The sequence below is a fragment of the Labrus mixtus genome, chromosome 5 (genome assembly GCF_963584025.1).
Source record: "Labrus mixtus chromosome 5, fLabMix1.1, whole genome shotgun sequence".
NCBI classification, from domain to species: domain Eukaryota; kingdom Metazoa; phylum Chordata; class Actinopteri; order Labriformes; family Labridae; genus Labrus; species Labrus mixtus.
Window position 1 is genome coordinate 14,221,825 of NC_083616.1, and position 20,068 is coordinate 14,241,892.

The window sequence follows — 20,068 nt, forward strand, 5'->3', positions numbered from 1 at the left end:
TAAAAAGTCCCACAGGTAGCTCGTCATATATAAGAAAGTGGTTGGGGCACTTAGAACACTACAGGGTCTTTCCCTGAGAGGATCAGGTGAAATTCAAAGCAAGGCTATGTGTGATGTAACTGCTCCTTCTTATCCACTGATTTACTTCACTGTCTCTACTCTTCTGATTTACTTCAATACAATCTCATTCAAGTAAAGTGTGAATGAGCAGAGGAAAGAAAGCACATCATCAGAGTCGACACCTCTTCAGTACAGGCTGTATGTTGTTAACACAACTGTGAAACATGTCTGTGTACCTCATGTCTACTTCAGTCATCCATATCCAATGATGATATTTGTTATCTTGTCATAATATTGAACCATGTCACAGTGTTGGCTGTCTTTCCTGGCTACAAACTGTGAATCATTTTACGCTGTGCAGGCTGAACAGAGACTGATGGAAGACAAATGAGAGAGGGATGGCTCGTGTTAAGCAGCCTTGCACCGACCTCTGAGGGAAATCAACCCTCTCTGTACTTTGATGACTCAGCTAGATAACCAATGAGCGCCATATGGAGATGACCAGTCTTTAATTATCAATGGATATCTAGAGATCAATTATGACTGTAGATTAAATCGCACATTCTCGCGGTTTGGATGTTAGGACAGCACTAAAACATAGCTCGCACAAGATTTGAACTTGGGTCTTCTTTGTGTCCTGTACTTGTGGGATGCCTTACCGAACGGTTATATATATATAATATTATAATGAGTTTATTGCATCCATAGTACACAGATCTTGTCTTTTTAGATATCTTATTATCGTATTTTGATTGCTGAATCTCTCTCTTTAACACCTCTTATTCAGCAGTTGGTAAAAAGACTAAAACTGAAATTAGGTATTTACTTTAGAAAGAGACTGGTTGCTGCCACTTTAGTGCCTATATTTAACTGGTGATGTGTTACACATGCAAGCCTCTTCTCAAAGCTTACATGTTCAGGACTCTGTGTATCATAGAGCACCGAGGTTCAACACTCATTTTAAAACCCTCACTCAGCATTGTTTGCTGTATGCACGTATTTGTCTTGAAATTTAATCAGCTGATCTCACTGGATGCCATTTAGGTGATTTGGAATAACTTGGCAAGCACGTCTGGTAGATGTTCTGCGTGATATACTTATGATTGTGGTCAATCTCTCTCTATTACAATCAAGTTTTTTTGATTTATATTTGTGAATGGCTGGTCATTGTTTGTCAGAATTTTGATTTGTGCTGCTGCCTGCCAGGACACTCTTGTTGTTACCTCAGCTCCATGTTGCTCCAGAAACATGCTACTCTGAAGAGGATAAGTGGTGTAGGTAATTTATACATGAATGGATGCATATTGGAAACGTATTTGGAAACTGCTGGAGTTAACCAGCCACAATTTAGTTGCTTTAATCAGCAATCCTCCCAGGAGCTCATGGCGCCCATGCTTCCCCAACAACTAGAGGTGCAACATACAACAAATCTCATGGTTCGGATCGGATCACAGATCTTTGTAGCAGAAAAAAACAAGATAATAATTTTTTTTCCACTCCTCACCAAAGTACAGCTGACAGTATTTGTTATTCCCCATCAGAGACACTTTACAAAAAAATCAGAAATCTTTCTGTGAATAACACGTTTCCTGTGATCTAGAAAAAACAACTTTTTTCTTGTATGTGCATTTTAAATGTTGAACATCTTACATGCACGCACTATTCATTTAGTACGTGTGTGTGTCTGTGAACAGGGTGCAGCTGCAGCACATGCTCTAAGTCAGAACAAACACAAAAGTCAGTGTGTGCATTTAGGGACTACATTATATCTTCAGTTTATGGAGTGACCACAGCATTATGTAACAGATTGTGTTTGGCAAAGTTTACGGCTACAGGCTACACCAGTCAGCAACGTTACTGGTGTTATATGCAGCCACCAGCTGATACCCGCATGATCTATACAGACGCGGTGGGATGGGATGGAGAAAAGACGGAGCAGTGTTAATTAAAGTTACTCAGAATGCATTCTGGGTAGTTTCAACAGGATGATAAATGGGTAAATGGACTTGAGCTTATATAGCACTTTCCTTTTCTTCCGACTACTCAAAGCACTTTTACACCACATGTCACACCCACCTATTCACACCCTTTCACACCCTTATGGTAGTGATTGCTATGTGGTATCATCCATCAGAAGTAACTAATCCCATTCATACACCGCCACTGAAGCAGTGGGAGCAATTCAGGGTTAAGTGTCTTGCCCAAGGACACATCGGACAGCGAACCCTCGACCTTCCGGTTAAGAGGTGATGACTCTACCAGCTGAGCCACAGCCGACCTGCTAATGTGGGCCCGAGCCGTTGAGAGGATTGAAAATCAGGATTGGTAAACTCTAATTACTCTAATTATTTTAAATTTAATTACAAAAGATTTATTTATGACTGAAAGATCCAACAGCAGAAGGAATGGTCATCCTGTTTTGCTGCTATTCTCTATCCTTCAGTATCGTTTTTTTTTTTTTTTAAAACCTTGTGAAGACTTTAAGAGGAGTCTAAAATGACATGTCTGCTAAACTGTGAGTAAATTGTGTGATAGCAGTACATCCTTTGATCTTCTGTGACGGCTCTGGCAGGTTTCTTTTAATCATTGGAACTTCATCAAATATAGATAGACAGATGAAAATGTGCTAATGGGAAAACTGAGTAGCCTCTCCCCCTCTTTGTGTCTGGCTAGTCAGCCCGGACTCTGGTTGCATGCAGCACTTTGATGACTAGATCAGAGCAGCGTTTTCAGAATATCTGGTTGATATATGTGGCCTGGTGTTCAAAATCCCTGATATCTATAATGTTTCAGACACGTTGCAGCTTAAATGACGATGAGATATCTGTCTTAACAATATTTCCCAGAACATAATGATCAAGTTTCTGGTCTTTGATCAAAACCAAAGGACAGGTAATTAATTATATAAGTTTGATATTAGAAAAGTAAGTCTGATGGGTTAAGTATCTTGGTTTTAATACGACGATAGTTAAAAATTAGGGTTGATAATTGATAAGCACCTCAGATATTTTTTAAGAATACGTTCACTGGATAGGAAAATCTGAAAATCCATTTCTGAGTCATTTATGAAAAAAATGATGGATGTTACCTCAAATGTTTAGCAGATAAAATTGGAAACAATTTGTTTTATCTACTGTATGATTCCTGTCATGGGATTTTAGTGAATCAATAGGAAATAGAATTAAATTGCCTTTCGCAGAAAAACTACTTCAATTTGACAACCCAGCTGTGCTGAAGTCTACATACCTGACAAGACTGATCTGTTCATGGAAAATCCCACAAATCCATGTCTGTCTGTCAGTCTGGGCTTTTTTCTGTGCCTGCTGCAGCACAGAAGCAACATGTAGTGTCAGGGAAGACTTGGCTTCAGCTGTACATATTCATATTAAAAGGATGCCTCTATGAGCATCACATGGAAAAACAACACAATCACTAAAACATCTTTGTTGCTTTAAATGAAGTCTGCTGTATAAATGTTATTCACCTGTGTGTGTCTCCCTCTCTCTCTCTCTCTCTCTCTCTCTCTCTCTCTCCCTCTCTATAATGAGCTCTGTGGGTGTGCTCAGGACAGGTGAGCTCTGAGCCTCGCTGCTCATTATGTGGACGGACAGGTGGTCAGGAAAGAGAGCAGGGCACGCTTATTCAAATGTGGCGTCATGGTGACGGCTAAACCCCCTAATGAGATCAGCATACCCAAAACATTGTCTGTAAGAGGTTGTAAGAAAATCTCAGGTCCTGCTTGTTTCTGTTACACTATGAGAGACATTATAGTCTCAAATACAGTCATAGGCCAATATTCAGAGTGCTTTCACAGAGGGCAGAAGGCTATCTGTCCTGTACAATATTAGGCTCAATATCTTTCCGCTATAGAAGCCAGTGTATGCAGTGAATTTATCAACTCAAAATAACTCTATACTGCTCCTGCTCCACTGACCCTTTTCTACCGACATGATGTGCCACTCTCTCATGGATCCCTTACTTTGGTCTTCTAAAAGAGTTTTTTATTCATTATTAATAAAACATATACAGAAACCTATGTGAGAGTAAAGCTCTCATACAGTTAAAAACAACACGTTATAATCTTAAGAGGACTAAAAGCCTTAAAGATGTGGAGTCGAGGCAAAACTGGATTTAGATCTTTTAGTAGTTTAGTAGTCTATATAAAATCGAAGCAGGCTAAAAATTGAGTTCCAGCTCAGGCCAAGGATTAAATCATTTTCATGCTGAGATGCACAAGGAATGGGCTGAACCATTCCCAGTAATACCATTTCACTTCACACATAAGAAAGGGAGAGAGCTGGAAGGACCAGAAGTGTGATTTAATAAAACCCTACACACAGAGAGTCAGGAGGGAGAAGGAATGAAAATGTGAGAAAACAAAGAATAGATGTGAAAGTGGGGGGAGGGGAAGAAACATTTTCATTGACAAAAGATAAGAATAAATAAAATTGGGGGTGGAGCCCTATATACAGCAGATGAACAAAAGATACAATAATGAAGCCTCCTGGGTGCAGCACTGCCTGTCAGAGACGAACCAATCGAGAGAGGCAGGTTTGGCTGGCTTTCATTTAGTGGGCTGAAACAAAGCTGGATGAAGCTGTCTCTCTACATAAACCTCTATACTGTTGAGCTAACAGAAGAAATAAACAGAGCTCCTACCCGTCCTGTCTCGGATAGCCAGGTTGTTCCCTTTTTTTAGGATAATGTCCAGCTGGTACATGGCTGGACTGGGAGGTCGTGCAGTGGTTTCTGCATTACTGGGCCCCACTATGTTGATGCCCTGTAGAAAGAAAAAGTTACATAAAGGTTACAAAGGCGTAACAATACAGTTCAAATCACTCCTGCATTATGATTTCTTGAGGGATAACAAAAGACGAAAACAAACTAGATGCATCTGCACGAGGAAAGGAGAGATGAAGAAAAAAGTACATCAGTCAATAAACAAGTGTAGTCAAAGAAAAAAAAACACACTTGCTCATGTTGCTTTTGCAGTCTCATAAATAATCAAAGCAAGCCTCTTTGGGAAGCCTCTAAGTATGAGGCCGTTGGAAGGGGTCATTGTTGTGGCTTTCATGTCACGCTGTAGCCCTGAGGTCAGTGTTGTACACCACTTTGACAGGGGGACCCCACTGGCTCCTTTTGGGATTTACTTGGGACCCAGAGGCCCATCAGCAAGCCGCATGATGAAGCAGGCTAAGATCCACCACAGCTTACGGTCTTTCGCTATCTCCCGTTTATCTTATTCTCTCTCTTCCCATTAGACAACCCGTGCGTGGGCGCTCCTGTCATGTCTGCCCAGCTTTCGTTCTCTGAGATGAGCCTAACAATAACTATAAAAAGAGCAGAAAAATGCGAGTGGGCCACTGGGAAGCAACCAACAGACTGCCAGCTGAAGCATGAGCAGGAGAATAGGAGCAGAGAGACCTCTGAGCAGCTACACACTGGGTGAGTATGCAAATGGGAATAAGGAGGATGGAAGAACCACCAGGAGAGTCCCAATTAACAAGATCAAAATGCAGACTTCCAAATCAGGTTGTCATACATTTTATGTAATTAATAATCAGCTTCCATGAAGAATAATGTCTAACTGCAAGTACACATAAACGGAGTGGACAACTCCTTCTACAAAAATGTTACGGAGAGACCCTAAAATCTTTCTGGGGCGTCAGATAGCCTAGCGGTTATGACGGTTATAAATACGCAATTTGTACAGAATATCAATTTAACACCCTTTTAATCAGATGAAACATGATGGAGTGTCGATGCTGCACTATGACGGTGCAGCATCGTTCTTCCATTGTTGAGGATCGTTGAGGCTACAGGTTAATTAGTGTGAGTGCAATAACACTGGATAAAATGTTAAGCTATCAATTTTATATACAACAGAAATGAACATTAATAAATATATTTTCCACATGATAAACAATCTACAAATTTGTACTTGTATGTACCAGAGATTTATGTATTTATTTGCGGAATCCTCACTAGTTATTGCTGCAGTAACAACAACTCGTGCTTGGGTCCAATGGTACTACACTTAAAATACGGGTCAACTATATGCATGTAAGAGACTATAATTCAATTCAGGGAACCACTAAGGAATTGGACAATAGTTGTAGAGTCCATAAATGCCACTGATAAACAGTGAAGCAGACACACACAACACAGTGTCAAGTCAGGTCACATCATAACACACAGCGATTAACGGATGGACATTTTGTGCCCTCAGAAAATGCCAGTACATGTGTTGCTTTCTTTTCTGTTATACTTGTATTGCTTTTTTTAGTTTTTTTCATTTGTCTGCCGTCTGCGTTTTTGGTGCCTTTGTTGTAAAGTACAGCTAACGCAGACACTCAAGTGACAACAACATACACACACAAAGCACAGACTGATAATAACGAGCGCAGGATTTAAACTTGATTTGCAGATTAGTGAAAGCTCTTGGGGTTAGTGACCATGCACATTATGGGATCAATGAAGTCTTTGCTGAAAAAAGAAAATCAACCAGAAACAGAAAAATAAACTGCAAAACAGCAATAGTGGAAAAATGAAACAAGTGTTCAAGATTGTGGTTTTCTTTGTATTGCATGTCCAAGCTCAGGTTTGCCGCTGCTGCTGCAGCTTATATGAGCCATGCTGTACGTCCTAAATAGATGTTGTTTGTTTTAGCTTTTACAGATATGTGGATGTGTGTGACAGTGACACAAAATGTGTCATAGAATAGCGAAACTCAAGTAAATTAACAGTAAAGCTGTAAAATATAATTCTGAAAAAATATACATGTAGATATGTAAAATATACATATATATATTGAATATATAGCTAACCTTGCCTTGGATAAAATGTCTAAACTCTCCGTCACAACTCTCTCCCACATGAAAACTAAATGAGTTAACAAAAAGTTTAGTAGAAGCTAAGTACAAATCAGCTTAAAGTTCAATACTGACTCAGACATACACACCCCCAGACTCAGGGTTTAAGACCAGTCACTTTGGTATAATGACCATCATTCCTGCTCATCCTTTTGGACAGAATCAGCCAGGATGATTCATTTCTAGTCCGTCCCCTGAGTCCAGTAGACCTCAGCCATTACCTCTGCAAACTGAGACCTCAGCAGAGAGAGGCACACATTTTAAACACACACGACTACTACACACAGACATACATAGTGACAGAAATAAGATGAGGGCTAGGGAGAGAGAAAGAGAGGGGAAAAAAAGGCAGCCGCGGTCCATCCTAATCCACCTGCTCTGTGTTCCAAGGTTCCATTAAGACAAATAAATAGTAATCAACATCTCAGTGCTCAGTCTATCTCTACAGTCACAGAGGGAAATCACATGAAAGGAAGCATACAGATGATTTAACTGGGAGTGTGTGTGTTAATGTTTGGCTACACAATTTCCTGGACTGTTTCCTCTATGATGTATATACTAAAGATAACATTTAAAAACATAAGCAAGGTCCTTGTGAATAAATCACACCTAGTAGCACAATTTAAATACAGAAAGAAATGTGTTCCATTACTGGATGTGGCACAGAGCCAGTGAGAGTCAACTACCCAAGCACTTTAAATTTACATTAAATAATCCCTGGAGAACTACATTGGAAAGTGCTGTGGTGGGTACTTGGATACAAGCCCTGGGTGTTTTGCAGAAAGAAAAAAAAAACTGTTCACCAAATTCCAGCAGAATCTGTTCAGATATCAATCAATACCAATTTCCTTTTCCATTAACTAAATCCTACTTTGATGGGGAAACAAGGTCCAAACATTCCATTGCAAGTATTGACGGCAACCTTGCATCATCTCAAGGGAGCAGTTTGCATCCATGTGTGATTGTATACAAAAGAGTGTGTGTGTGTGTATGTGCATGGGTGGGTGTGTGAATGTGTGGAATCTTCAACAATGAATCAGAGGACGGCTGGACCCCTCATCAATAAGTAAAACAGATGATGTATCATGCTTTTGAAACAATGAGGGTAAATATTCAATAGGATTTTCCACACCAGCAGACTCCAGTGGGACACAGTGTATATTATCTGCTGCCGACAGCCTAACCGAGAGGGCACAGGAGGGTTACGAGTACATTATCAGGATGGACTGCAGAGGCATCAGCTTGGAGACATGATAAGAAGCCATAAAAGCCACTTAGTGAAACAGACTGGCTTATATTTACGTTCCTTAATCTTAATTAAACTAACACTGTACCACATAACTTACAAAGAACACACACATACATACATACAGACATAATTCCCAGGCGACGTCTGTGGAACACTTCTACGGCTCGGAAATTAAGTAAGATGAACAGAGAAATCTAGCAGCAGGTTTTCTGGTGAAATTGTGAAAAAACTTCAGGTCTTTTCTACCGACACATATGCAGCAAACTAAAACTCAATCCTTGACCTTTTTACACCCACTTTCTGAGCTAATTAGGAACATGTTGGCATTTTACACCATCGTCTTGCCTCTGACTCTAAGCCAGTTTCAAACTCATAAAACCTAGCAAACTGAGAGTGACAGCCTGGCAGCACAAGTCATCCGTGACTCTTCACCAAGAATAATACTCTCACAAACCATTCTACTACCTGACAAAAAGTGACAGGCTCTGGGTGAAATTGGTGTTTTAAAAACCAGAAGCTTGGGGATCCAATCAATTAGAAATAACTTGTTAAAGGGAGAATGTGTAAACTATCTGGGTGTTTATGATGACTTCTGCTTACTTCTTGACACCAAAGTACAACAGTACCTGAACATTAGGTGTGAGATACCCGACACACAGTACAAGGTATCAGTTACCAGGTAACTACACTGTGAGTCAGAGAGTTATGTTGGTGGACTTGGTAGGACTTTGCTGTTCAGTCTGACTTATGTGTTCCACTTGTTCTGTATTTGAGCATCAGATGAGAAAAAATTGGAAAGTTCCATTCAGGCCTCTATCATTCAAGACAATAGGCCTACATTTCCAAGCTAGCTCTTTGATAAATATTCAGCACCATTGCAGGAACAGAACTTCCCTCTTCCAGTTCCCAGGTGTTAATAATTCAACAGTGGCACAAAAAAGACTTTTGTATTTAATTCATGTTCTTCAGTTTCAAACATCTTTAACCCCCAGAGTTACTTCACGTTGGCTGACTGTGACTTTATTTTTTAAAGTTGTGCTACATGGCTGTACTCGGCATGTATTTAAGCAGCAATGTAGTCTGAGAGCTTGTCCTTTGTCTTACATGTGTGAAAAAGGCATACTGGAATTTTGCTTTTCACATTGGAAGAACAAAACAGAACAGAATAAGAACACTTTCTGTTTGGGGGGCGAACCAGACACGAATATTTCTCAGGATTTTGACTGTCGTGTCCTAATGGAGGGGCCTGTTTGTAGCCCTGGGCATCGTTTGGAGCCAGTACCTCATTCCTCACAGCGATGGCAGCTCATTTCCAGGCTCTGCACCTCCATTTGGAATAACTATAAAACTGATCCTGCTTTACTCATTAGCAGGAAAGTCACAACCGTTCTCCTTCTGTTAGTAAGGATGCCATCTCCCTACAATCACACATGAAACTAAGTGATTTCTCTGTTTATCACATTGAATCTTCTCCGTTTTTAGTCCGAGTCATGTCATCTCTATGATTCCTATAAATAACTGTTCTCTACTTGAATAAACCTGATTAATGTCATTGATAGATGTCAAAGATACTTTTTTATTTAGGTTACTCGAGATGGGCAAAAATAAATCAGGAGCATGTTTTTCACCATTATTTGAGTTCTTGTTGGACAAAAAAATAGTTCCCTGTACGTCACAAACTTAGTTTGTTTAGAGAAAAGATCTGAATTTGGTTTCCCATATTATGCTTTTTCTAGTTTTATATGCTCTTTAGTGTGTTTTCCATGTGTCCTGTGCATGTTTAGGCACATCTATGTGCAAAAATTCAAAGTCTGCGGAAACGCGGCTTCTCCTACGTCCTCCTGTTAGCTGTAGCATTAGCTGCATGTAATGCTCGGTTCAAGCCCCCCTCGATAAAAATTTGTCAGTGTGGCGTCATTGTCAGTGTGAGATCACTGATCTAAGTCCATTGGCTCGTTGTGGCAAGCCCTGCAGCTCATGTTGAAATTTACGAGAAGCGTGCTGAGCAACTGACCAATAACGACAGAGCGGATTGGCAGACCAATCAGAGCAGACTTGGCCCACGTGGGGTCTAACAGTGTGGGCTCAACAGAGTGCAGCTGACGGACGCAGAGCGTAGAGGGAGCAAGGAGGAGCAGTACATGAAAACAGACTCTTTTTCCAAACTTTAGCTATTGTGAACGTACAAAAGTAGTTACATAGATTAAATATATGAACCCCAAAAAGGGCAGAATATGGGCTCTTTAAAACCCGATCAAATACATAAACTGTAATGGCTTAAGAAGAAGTTACACAAAATCTATCAATATAGTCTTCATAAACAGCCTAAACATAAGCTGTCAATTCAGTGTTTCCCCTACCATTATATTAGGGGGTTGGCCCGCCCCGCCAACCCCCCCCCCCCCCCCCCCCCCCGTAAATTGAGTGAGCGTAAATTAAAGGTAACTCCATGTCATAGTAGAGATATTTCACAGCCTCATACGGAGCTTGCATTATTCCTCTGTACAGATTCATTTTCATCCACAGAGCCCCTTAACAAGCTGTCTGCACACGATGCAGTCATCCATCAAACAGATATTTCCTGGCTTCCAAGACAAAAACACAGCACCATACATACATTAAACACCTACACACAGATACACAAACACACATTTTTATACACACATAGACACAAAACTGGCTTACAAAGACAGCAGGAACCATTAGTTTTAATGTCACCATACTGATAGAAAACAAAACACTTAGTCCCTGTGGTGCTTTGCAATTTCTACCTCCGGCCTCTGAAATACCTGCTGACTAAAACATACATACAGACACTTAGAAGACAGACACTGAAGGAAATTGAGGCTCTGGAGGGTTCTCAGTGAGTCGTATTGAACCGCAAGAATCATGCCATGTACTAGATCTAATTATAGGACATATGGAGGAGGAGGATAGCGGATAGCAGGCTGAGGTTTATTCCAGCTGTACTGTATGTTACAGTACGCTACAGTATCTCTCTCCCTTTGGACACTACTGACACTGAGAATTGATCCTACAGAGTGAAATCTATACCATAAGAGTTGTACAGTTCTTTGTAAACTTTCTTTCTTGGGAATTTTCAAAATAACTCACAACCAGCCACACCAGAATAGACAGACCCTTACAGAAACTGTACGGAGCACTGCATGTGTGTGCAGTCAACTTTGGAATAAACACACAAATAATTACATTATTCAGAAACTAAAAACAAAATGTGCTAAATGCATGCTGTTCTATTGAAAGTAAGTATTACATTAATAAAAACATTGAAACCCACTTAGATGCTCCCAACAAGTGGTGTAGTGCAGGGCATACGCAGGTATACAGAGTATTACCCCTTAATTTTCACTCTCCATAGGGTAAAGCCACTTCTAAATCACCTCTGATTCACAAAATTGATTGATTGACAATATTCAGTAGTTGGCTGCATTTTTTTTTTCTTGCTTTGTGAGGAGATAACCCTCCCTACTCTGTCCCTACGCACCGACTAAATATGCAAGAGTACATGCCACTGTTAATTACAGAGCGTTGCCTCTCCTTACTATGTGCAGCTAGGTGTTGTGTAATGTGACATAAGAACACAGAGCTACTGCAGAGCTAAAGCAGCTACTCGGCTATTTAATGAGGTCTCTTTTGTGTGGTCTTCATAAAAACAGTCTAGCAGTCGTGCACTGTGAAAAAAAACAAGAGCTTATTTTCCTTTCTCTTAAGCATCAGATAAAGCTTCTGTCAGACTGGGGTCTCTTAAAGCAGTAGGCATCGTGTCCTGCTGAGAAGAAATGAAATGCTTTCCAGTGTGCTCAAATAGGTGACAGCTGATGGGTCAACAGAGACAAAATATATCAACACCTTGCAGCACTACCTGCTATCTGCCAGACAACACGTTAAAAAATAGTAAATAAATATTCAGGGAAAAACATAATCTACTCGTGCTGTCAGTGCAGACATCCTTGTTTGCTACTACATTCACATTAAGCTTTCAATGTCACTGCTTTCCCTGGTACACAGACGATGATTTAAGAACTTATTCTCAATCTCAAATCCCATTACCCTGATGTTAAAAGACAGTTTGAAAGCCCAGATGGTGTGATGTTTCACAGACTATTATATATACATTTTACATGACAACAAAAGAGAAACCAAGCAAGTGAGAGTCACAGTCACAGAGGTGGAAAGCAATTATGTGAATAAAAAGTCAGATGACAGAGAAAATAAGACACTCCTATCCATAGCAAAAAGAAGAACCTAGAAGTTCACTCAAAGTAGGTATTGCAGTCTTAATAGTCGTATGCCAGACAAAAACATGACACTAGCTGTGACTTTAAGCTTCACATTCTCAGAAAAACGTGAACAGATCCTATTCTCCATCTACAGCTGCATCACCACTGACTTCCTCTAGCAACTGTTTGTATAATTTGCATTAAGGGAATTGAACCACGTTCTTATTGTGCATCGTGACGGATGATTAAGAAAATGTTTGCTTCCATTAAAATTAAAATTTGTTCATTACAGGAGCAATATGTAAGATATCTACTGAATTCAATCACAAGATGACCTTACTATGTCAGCAGACATTAAGGAAACATTCTATGTTGAAGTGCTGGCTTCTCTTACAACAACACAGCAGCGATAAGTCCTTCTTCTAACTTTAGATTCTGGTCCAGAATAGTCTGTTTTTGTTTTGACCAGAGGCACCCCCACACGGCCGTTTTGGATGCCCCTTAGTTTGCCACGTTTGAGACCAGTTATCACGGCAAACCAACCGGTGTTGCAGCGATGGAAGCAGGCAAGCCAACAGGTTCAGATATAACTGATTCTACCCAGCCTAAAAAGTAGAGGTGGGGAAAAAAACGATTTATGCAAATATCGAGCCATGCTGCAATTCTCTTAAGTCTTCCAAATGTGTGGCAATTTTAGATTTGACTTAGACGAGGCACTCAAAGAGCTGCTTCTGCACAGTAACACAAATACAAATTAGAATAAATCTCTCCAAAGCTGGAACAAGTATACTGTAGATTTGGATTTCAAAAACAATAACCAGCTTCTGTACTAAGAACGGCATAGTATTACTTATCATATAACACTCACTAATGTTGTAATCAAGCATAGATTAACTGAATAAATAGTCATTACTAGATCAGCTATGTTATCAGCTATCAACATGTTAGCCAGAGTGGAAATGAATAAACTAATTAGCTCAAAAAAAGATTATTAAGTGAATGTGTGTTTGTTTTTCACACATTTGCAAATGAATTGAGTGAAATATGTCACACGACACAAACTAACCTCAGCTAATCAACTCTCATGTTAAAATAGGTCAGTGTTTCACTGCTTCATTGTGTTTACACCTCACATCATCCTGAGGTGATTCCACCGTTGCAATTATAGCTTTGATGTTTTGTATAAAATACTCCAGGTTGGTTGTCTCCTGAAATGCTTAGATTTTTTATACATAGAGTTTAGAACAATGTTTAAAACTCACTTACTGAGTTTTCACGCCCCGCCCTCCCATTTCATCCCCCAGTTCAAAAATTATCAGGTGATTTGACTTTCTAGGTTATTGTTCTTGGAGTCTTCAAAATGCACCCCTACATGACAACAATCAATACGTCTTTATACAACAGTGATTTATATAAGCACTACTCTATAGGGGATGAAAGAACACCCAAGGGGCTCTCAATTCATTAATGACTCTTCTGTACTATCATTAAACTTCCAAAAATTATCTCTTCTCTTTTTTTTTTACAAAAGCGAGGCAGCAGAGATGTATGCATAGCTCAGTGAATAATGAGAAAATTACTTTTGTAGATAGCATGAGTAAATTAAAAGAGAGAAAAGTTTTTTATTTGCTGAATGTGGGTTATATATTCAGCCTGTAAATGCATGGCTGTATGAGGGGATGAAAAAAAGGGAAACAGGGTAAGCTGAAGACAGAAATCCTGGAGCTGACTTATGCTCTCGACATGTCTCCTTTGACATTTCGGACAGAGCAGCGTACACTCACGTCAAAGCAGATCAGGATAGCCCACAGCTTTCAAGCCCCAAGGGTGACATCAAGCTCACTACTGCAGCAGAAAACACTGCAATTCTGAACGCCTGAATTTTAATCAGATCTGTTTTCACTTAGACAATCAAATATTACATTAAGTATTAATAATAAAAAGGAGAATACTTGATTAAGTGTTGTTAATACATACAGTATATTAAATACATTGTGAATACATCTGTAAGTAATTGTTGAATGCACAGGTCATTGAAGTGAGAGCTTAAACAAGGAGAGAGGAAAACCATGTGAAGAAAAAGGCTGTCTAGGCACTAACACAACCTCCATGTCTCATACTTGACAACTTGTCTGAATTCATTTAAATCATCCAACCAGTGACCCTTAGGCTTGAGTGTGTTGACAGTCTTGCAGTGTTCTGTGTGTGTGTATATCATTATGTAATGTCCTCTCTCTTCTGTACACTGCAGCGTTACCATGGGGAAGGAGAGAGCGCTGTGGTTACACTTGAAAGCCTGGTTCATGTCCAACACAGATTTAAGTCTTACATTAAGAAAAGCCTGCGCGGAGGCTGAGAGAGAAGTACAGATTAACAGACTGAGGTTGACGGGTGAATAGGAAGAATTGAGACATGAAACGTACAACGCAGTCCTCAAAAGTTAGACCACAAAAAGTCCCCAGACTCACAACAAAGGAGCATCGCCCCATAGTGGTTAGATTTTCTGCTCTAAGAGCCGGGACATCGTCCTACTCCTCATGATCCCTCCATTAAAGTCACCCCAGCTACCCTCTGTACGACTCTAATCCATAGCTTTGACCTGCATATTCTGGATACTAACCCAGTTTCCTTCTTTACAGCCAGCTGTGTCATGACCCTCCCTCCCAGTCACACCAGATGTCAGGGCTGAGCTGTGCAGCGCTTTGTGGGGAGAGGGGTGGTCAACGGATAAACTCTTGGTCACAGATCACTGAGGGGAGAGCCAGATTCATAGTAAATCCCATGATACGAAAGATTAAGTTGTAGTCTGGGGGTTTTGTCAGTGTTTATGTATTAAGTGTAGCCTCTGTGTTATACCTCTACCTCACGCTATCCTCAATGAGCTTTGGTTTCATTATACTAGAGCTGGCAAGTATGTACTGTAAGATATTGGTTTGTAGGATGGTTCATTGACGTAAAGTATTTTAATCTATTTACTTTAAAGATAGAGTCAGTAGCTTTTCCGAAAACAATTAATATAGACTTAGAAGTAATGCCGCTCAATCATGACTTCTTGGCCTCCATGCATGTGTGGTGGTGATTGTGTCTGCAGAGACGCTGCCCTCTGTCTGGATTTTCATGTTTTGCATTGGTTGACTCGTTTCTGAGTGAGGAGCTGGTGTGTTTCCCCCAGCCAATGACAGCACACAGGTGAGTTTAGGAGTGGATACAATTCAGTGATTGGACGCGATTCAAACCGGTGAATATGACGGACGTGGCCATGTCTGCAAAGAAGACAAAATATAATCAAATTGAGGCGAAACACCAAGCGGATAAAGCTCTTTCCAAAATGAGGGTGAACCTTGTGTTGGCTTGTTTTCTTTTGGACAGGCATGTGCCAAACACCCGTGGTTAGCTTGTGCTAGCATACAGTAGCTTGCAGTGTAGAAACAGTTACATACACACTACGTCCTCCAGTGAGTGTGTGCTTCTGGGGGCGATGAGCCTAGGAGGAACGGCCCAGTTTGAATGTTTTATTAACAAACTGCAACGAATAATGCTACTGACTCTACCTTTAATAAAGGATTGTTCTTGTGTTTTAAATGTGCACAAAAAATTCCTCGTTAATCTCACATTCTGTCCCATTTATATATATGATCTATATATCATTTAGTCTTTGGATAGTAGCTGCACTTGAAAGTTAGTGAGGACCATGCTGTTTGTAACCTCTTTTTGAATTTGACTGCAAACTGAGGAAAAAGCTGTGGCAGCTCGACCGTGACAACATTAAGTTTGTGGTCAGCCGCTGCTAAGTGCTCAAGGCAACGTATTTCAATGCATCAAGATCAAAGCAAAACATGTCGCTTTTTTTTCCGAGTATATTGACATGGTTTTACTGTGTGGTAAGAAAAGCAGTGTAACAGAGGGGTCTTCAATCTGTTAAAAGACGTAACCTGGCCTTAATTAAAGGTTCTATAAAACCATAACAATTAGTGCTGAATCAGTCAGAATTTTGAATATTAAATAAACTGATAAATAATTCTATGTATAAAGAGCGTATTAGACTGAAGCAAAAAAAGGGCGAGAAAAATTATGAAAATGAATAATAAAATAGGTGAAGCACAATTGAAATTGAAAGGAGACGCTTGCTAATAAAACTCTGTTTTTAAAACACATCAAAAGGGAGACACTGACTCAGACAGCCTTGTTTCTTTTGGCAGGCTCCAGAGCCCGGGGATCCGATTAGCAAAAGCGCTGTCCCTTTTGGTTTGCAACCTGGAGTTTTGAAAGGACAGACGACTAGTGCCCGACGATCTCAAACTATGCAAATGTTCCGAGGGATCATAACATTTAAAATATAAAATGTTACTAATAGACATATCAATTACATCTCAATCCTAGAATAAAGAGGCCTTCTCAGGAATGATGTGCATGTGATGATTGCTCTTTGTACTTCTTGAAAAGCAGAGCTGTTCAGTCTTTTCTCAACATGAAGTCCTTTTTAATCAAGACAAGAAAGCACGGGACCATTTATTCCTGGTTACAGACATCCAGCTACCATTTTCACATTACTGTTTTACAGCTTCATGTCACTGACACCACAATTAGAGCATACCCCCCTAAAACGGTCGCTTCACCAGTCATAGCCAGCTCACTACAGTACAGTACTGAAGACATGAGTCACTGTACTTACCAGTAAAAACCTACAAAAAGAAGACATTTTGAGCACCTCTACATGAATTGCAACGGCTGTGGATTAAAAAGTGCTTGATGTGTAAATACCACATCCTGATGCAGCAATTTTGAGCTTCCCTTTTGACAAAAATGCTGCTGTGAAGTAACACATGATAAAGAGTTGATGACGATGACAAGGACATGAGCGCTCACAGTACATCAAGTATGAAACATAAGAAGCAGCACGCTTGTCTGCTGCATCTGACAGCTACACGACGCAGGCAGTGCCATAAATAATGAATCGGAAAGATCTTCCACTGAGAGCGAACGACAGAGGTGGAGGAGAAGGAGGGAGGAGGTAAAAGAAGAGCAGTTGAAGAGAGTAAGATAGCAAAGTAGAGTGTACGAGAGAAACAGAGGCAGCTTGAAAGAGAAATAAGATGTGTGTACACTGATGAAGGTAAATCACAAAAAAGTAGAGCGAGAATGTTTGTTTAGAACTAGAGAGAGGTTATGACAGCTAGAAAGTAGAAACGGGAAAAAAATCAGAAACTGTCGAGGAGGGTGACGGGTAATAAGAAGCCTTTGTGATACACCTGCACTCACAGACAAACTCACTTTGCCTGTGAGTGCAGGTGTTGTGTTTGAAATACAGGAAACATCTCTCAAACAACAATCACATTTGGCAGACGGCAGAACATTAGCAGGTTTCCCCCCCCCCTATGCGTTTGTCACCACTGAATTTTGAGCATCAAGTGTTGCTGACATCACAGACAGAAAAGCTTGTCGCCCTGCTGCCAACCCAACCCGTCAGCCGACTCAAAGCCAGTCAACGCCAGCCTGATATCACGCTGACACACCTCACAAGCAAACAGTGTGCAGCTCCGAACAGAGCGGAGCGTGTCCGTCAGGAACATGTTGATCCAGGACTCCGTCTGCTGGCTCAGCGACTCCACCGCAAAAGAGACCAAGCCCAAAAAAGACACTAACGTACATCAATCACTATCTCCAATACAACAGTTTTGTTATATGTATATTTATATATATGGGTGTCCAGCTATCAACATAAAGAGGCATTATTTGTTTCATTCCTTTGAAAAGTATTTACTACCATATCAGAAACCTAAAATATGAGAATTATTTTCTAATCATAAAATGTTGAAAGCTATCTGTTATTAATTGCTCAGCATAAATATATTTAATTATGCCAACAATGCCAAATGGTGTGTTATAAATCAAGCCAATCAGTACGGGTTTGATTTGTGGAACAGAATACATTTCACGCTTGCTGTCTGCTTGCTGAATGAAGTTAAAACTATCAGTGTGATAAGATGAGTAATATGAGTGAAGCATGTCATCTGTATTCAAAAACACTTATACCACTATACTGCCATTTTTTGGTATTATGATCTCCCTTTGACTGCTGCAACAGTCGCACTTTTGTGTACATGTAAACCAACATTGGCCACTTTAAGACACTCGTGTTACAAGAGTTTCAGATATTTTCTTGATCACGGTACATTTAGGTGTCATAAAGGCTAACGCCAGAGCCAAAATGTAGCACTGAGTGAGCGTGCAACAGGAGGACATTAATCACAGACTGACATCCTCTAAGAGTCATCAAAATGTATTTGACTGGAACAACTCCAATCCAATCTACTCCAGTGCAGCTTTTATGTAAATTAACCTGTGCTGTATATATCAGATTGACTCACTAATGTAAATATTGATGAAAATATCAAAGCATTTTTTTGGGCAAGGTATAAGTGGTGGTACAAAAAGCCTTATTTATCATTTTAATTTCTTCATCTTGCTCAACTCTAGCTTATTTGATTTTAAGGACACTCCTGTGATTCCACCTGTTGTTTGTAGTTTGATCATATCAGCTCTTTATGTGCCATATATTGCAAATTGAACGACGTAATATATCTTAAAAAATAATCAAGAAAAATTGTAGAGCTGTTAGTATGATACAAACTGTACAATTGATGACATTTGAAGATGCACCCTTGCTACTTGCAACTCACAATTACTAACACTGCTTCATTTAACTCCAGAATATGTTGAACATTTCAAAATGTTTTGAAATCATGAAAATACTCCTGTGTGTTGATGTTCCCCTGAGAACCATTTCAGTTCTAACTACTGAAAAAGCACTTACAGAGTCAGTGATGTGTCAACACTTTCTGTCTTGTCCTGTGCTGCATTTCCTCCCGAACACACTAATAAGACAGGAGAGCTGTCCATCACCGTCTCATTTTCTACAGTTTAAGAATTCTCCCCCTTTTACCTCCCAACGTTGAGTTCTCTGTGTGTGACTGATGGTGAAGGCCTCCATGTCTTATGAGATTGATTATGCATGATGAAGCCTGGCCTCTCATCAGAATCGACTCCTAAAGCAGCACCCTTTCCCCCTCCGCCTGAGTCGTGATGTTAGAGTATGGATCTGGTCCGATCAGCAGAAAAGACTCCACGCAGTGCATTTAAACTAATTATTAAGTAATTATAAAGAGCATGACTCTTTTTCAGACTTGTGTTGTTCATTGCAAACTGGTAAGCCTAAGAAGCTATGAAAGCATCACATACTGTATATTATCAAAAAGAAATGACTGTGGAATAATAGCAAGCTGATACAATACAGAAGAATCAGAGGCTGCTGCAGTATTTAGGACGCTTAAAGCAATACCTTTTGTATGAGATACTGCACTGATTGGACCCCCAGATGGGCTGGCGTCACTGCGGGCGTCTTTTAAACCAAAGATTTACAGCAAATAATTATTTGTGAACTGATAAACCTAAACATTAAATCTGTTTCTTAGTTTAACAATAATCATATTTACAGTATGCCTACAAATTAGAGATCCAATCCAACAATTCTTGACGTTTGCTATACTTAAAGTAGTCTCTGTGCCAGCTGTTACCTTCCACGCTGACAAACAAACAATCTGGCAGCATGACAAACAGTCCGTACCTTCGACAACATTACTTTTGCA

At 40.0% G+C, this 20,068-nt stretch overlaps 1 protein-coding gene across 8 annotated transcripts in view; it reads right to left on the reverse strand.

Annotated features, from left to right (window-relative positions):
• The window catches only part of mctp1a (multiple C2 domains, transmembrane 1a), a 229,893-nt gene that overhangs the window by 181,777 nt on the left and 28,048 nt on the right, over positions 1-20,068 (reverse strand). For all 8 annotated transcript variants that reach the window (XM_061037961.1, XM_061037960.1, XM_061037959.1 and 5 more), the window contains exon 2: positions 4,720-4,840. In XM_061037961.1, coding sequence (XP_060893944.1) covers positions 4,720-4,840 — 121 coding nt within the window. The remainder of the gene's footprint in view (positions 1-4,719; positions 4,841-20,068) is intronic.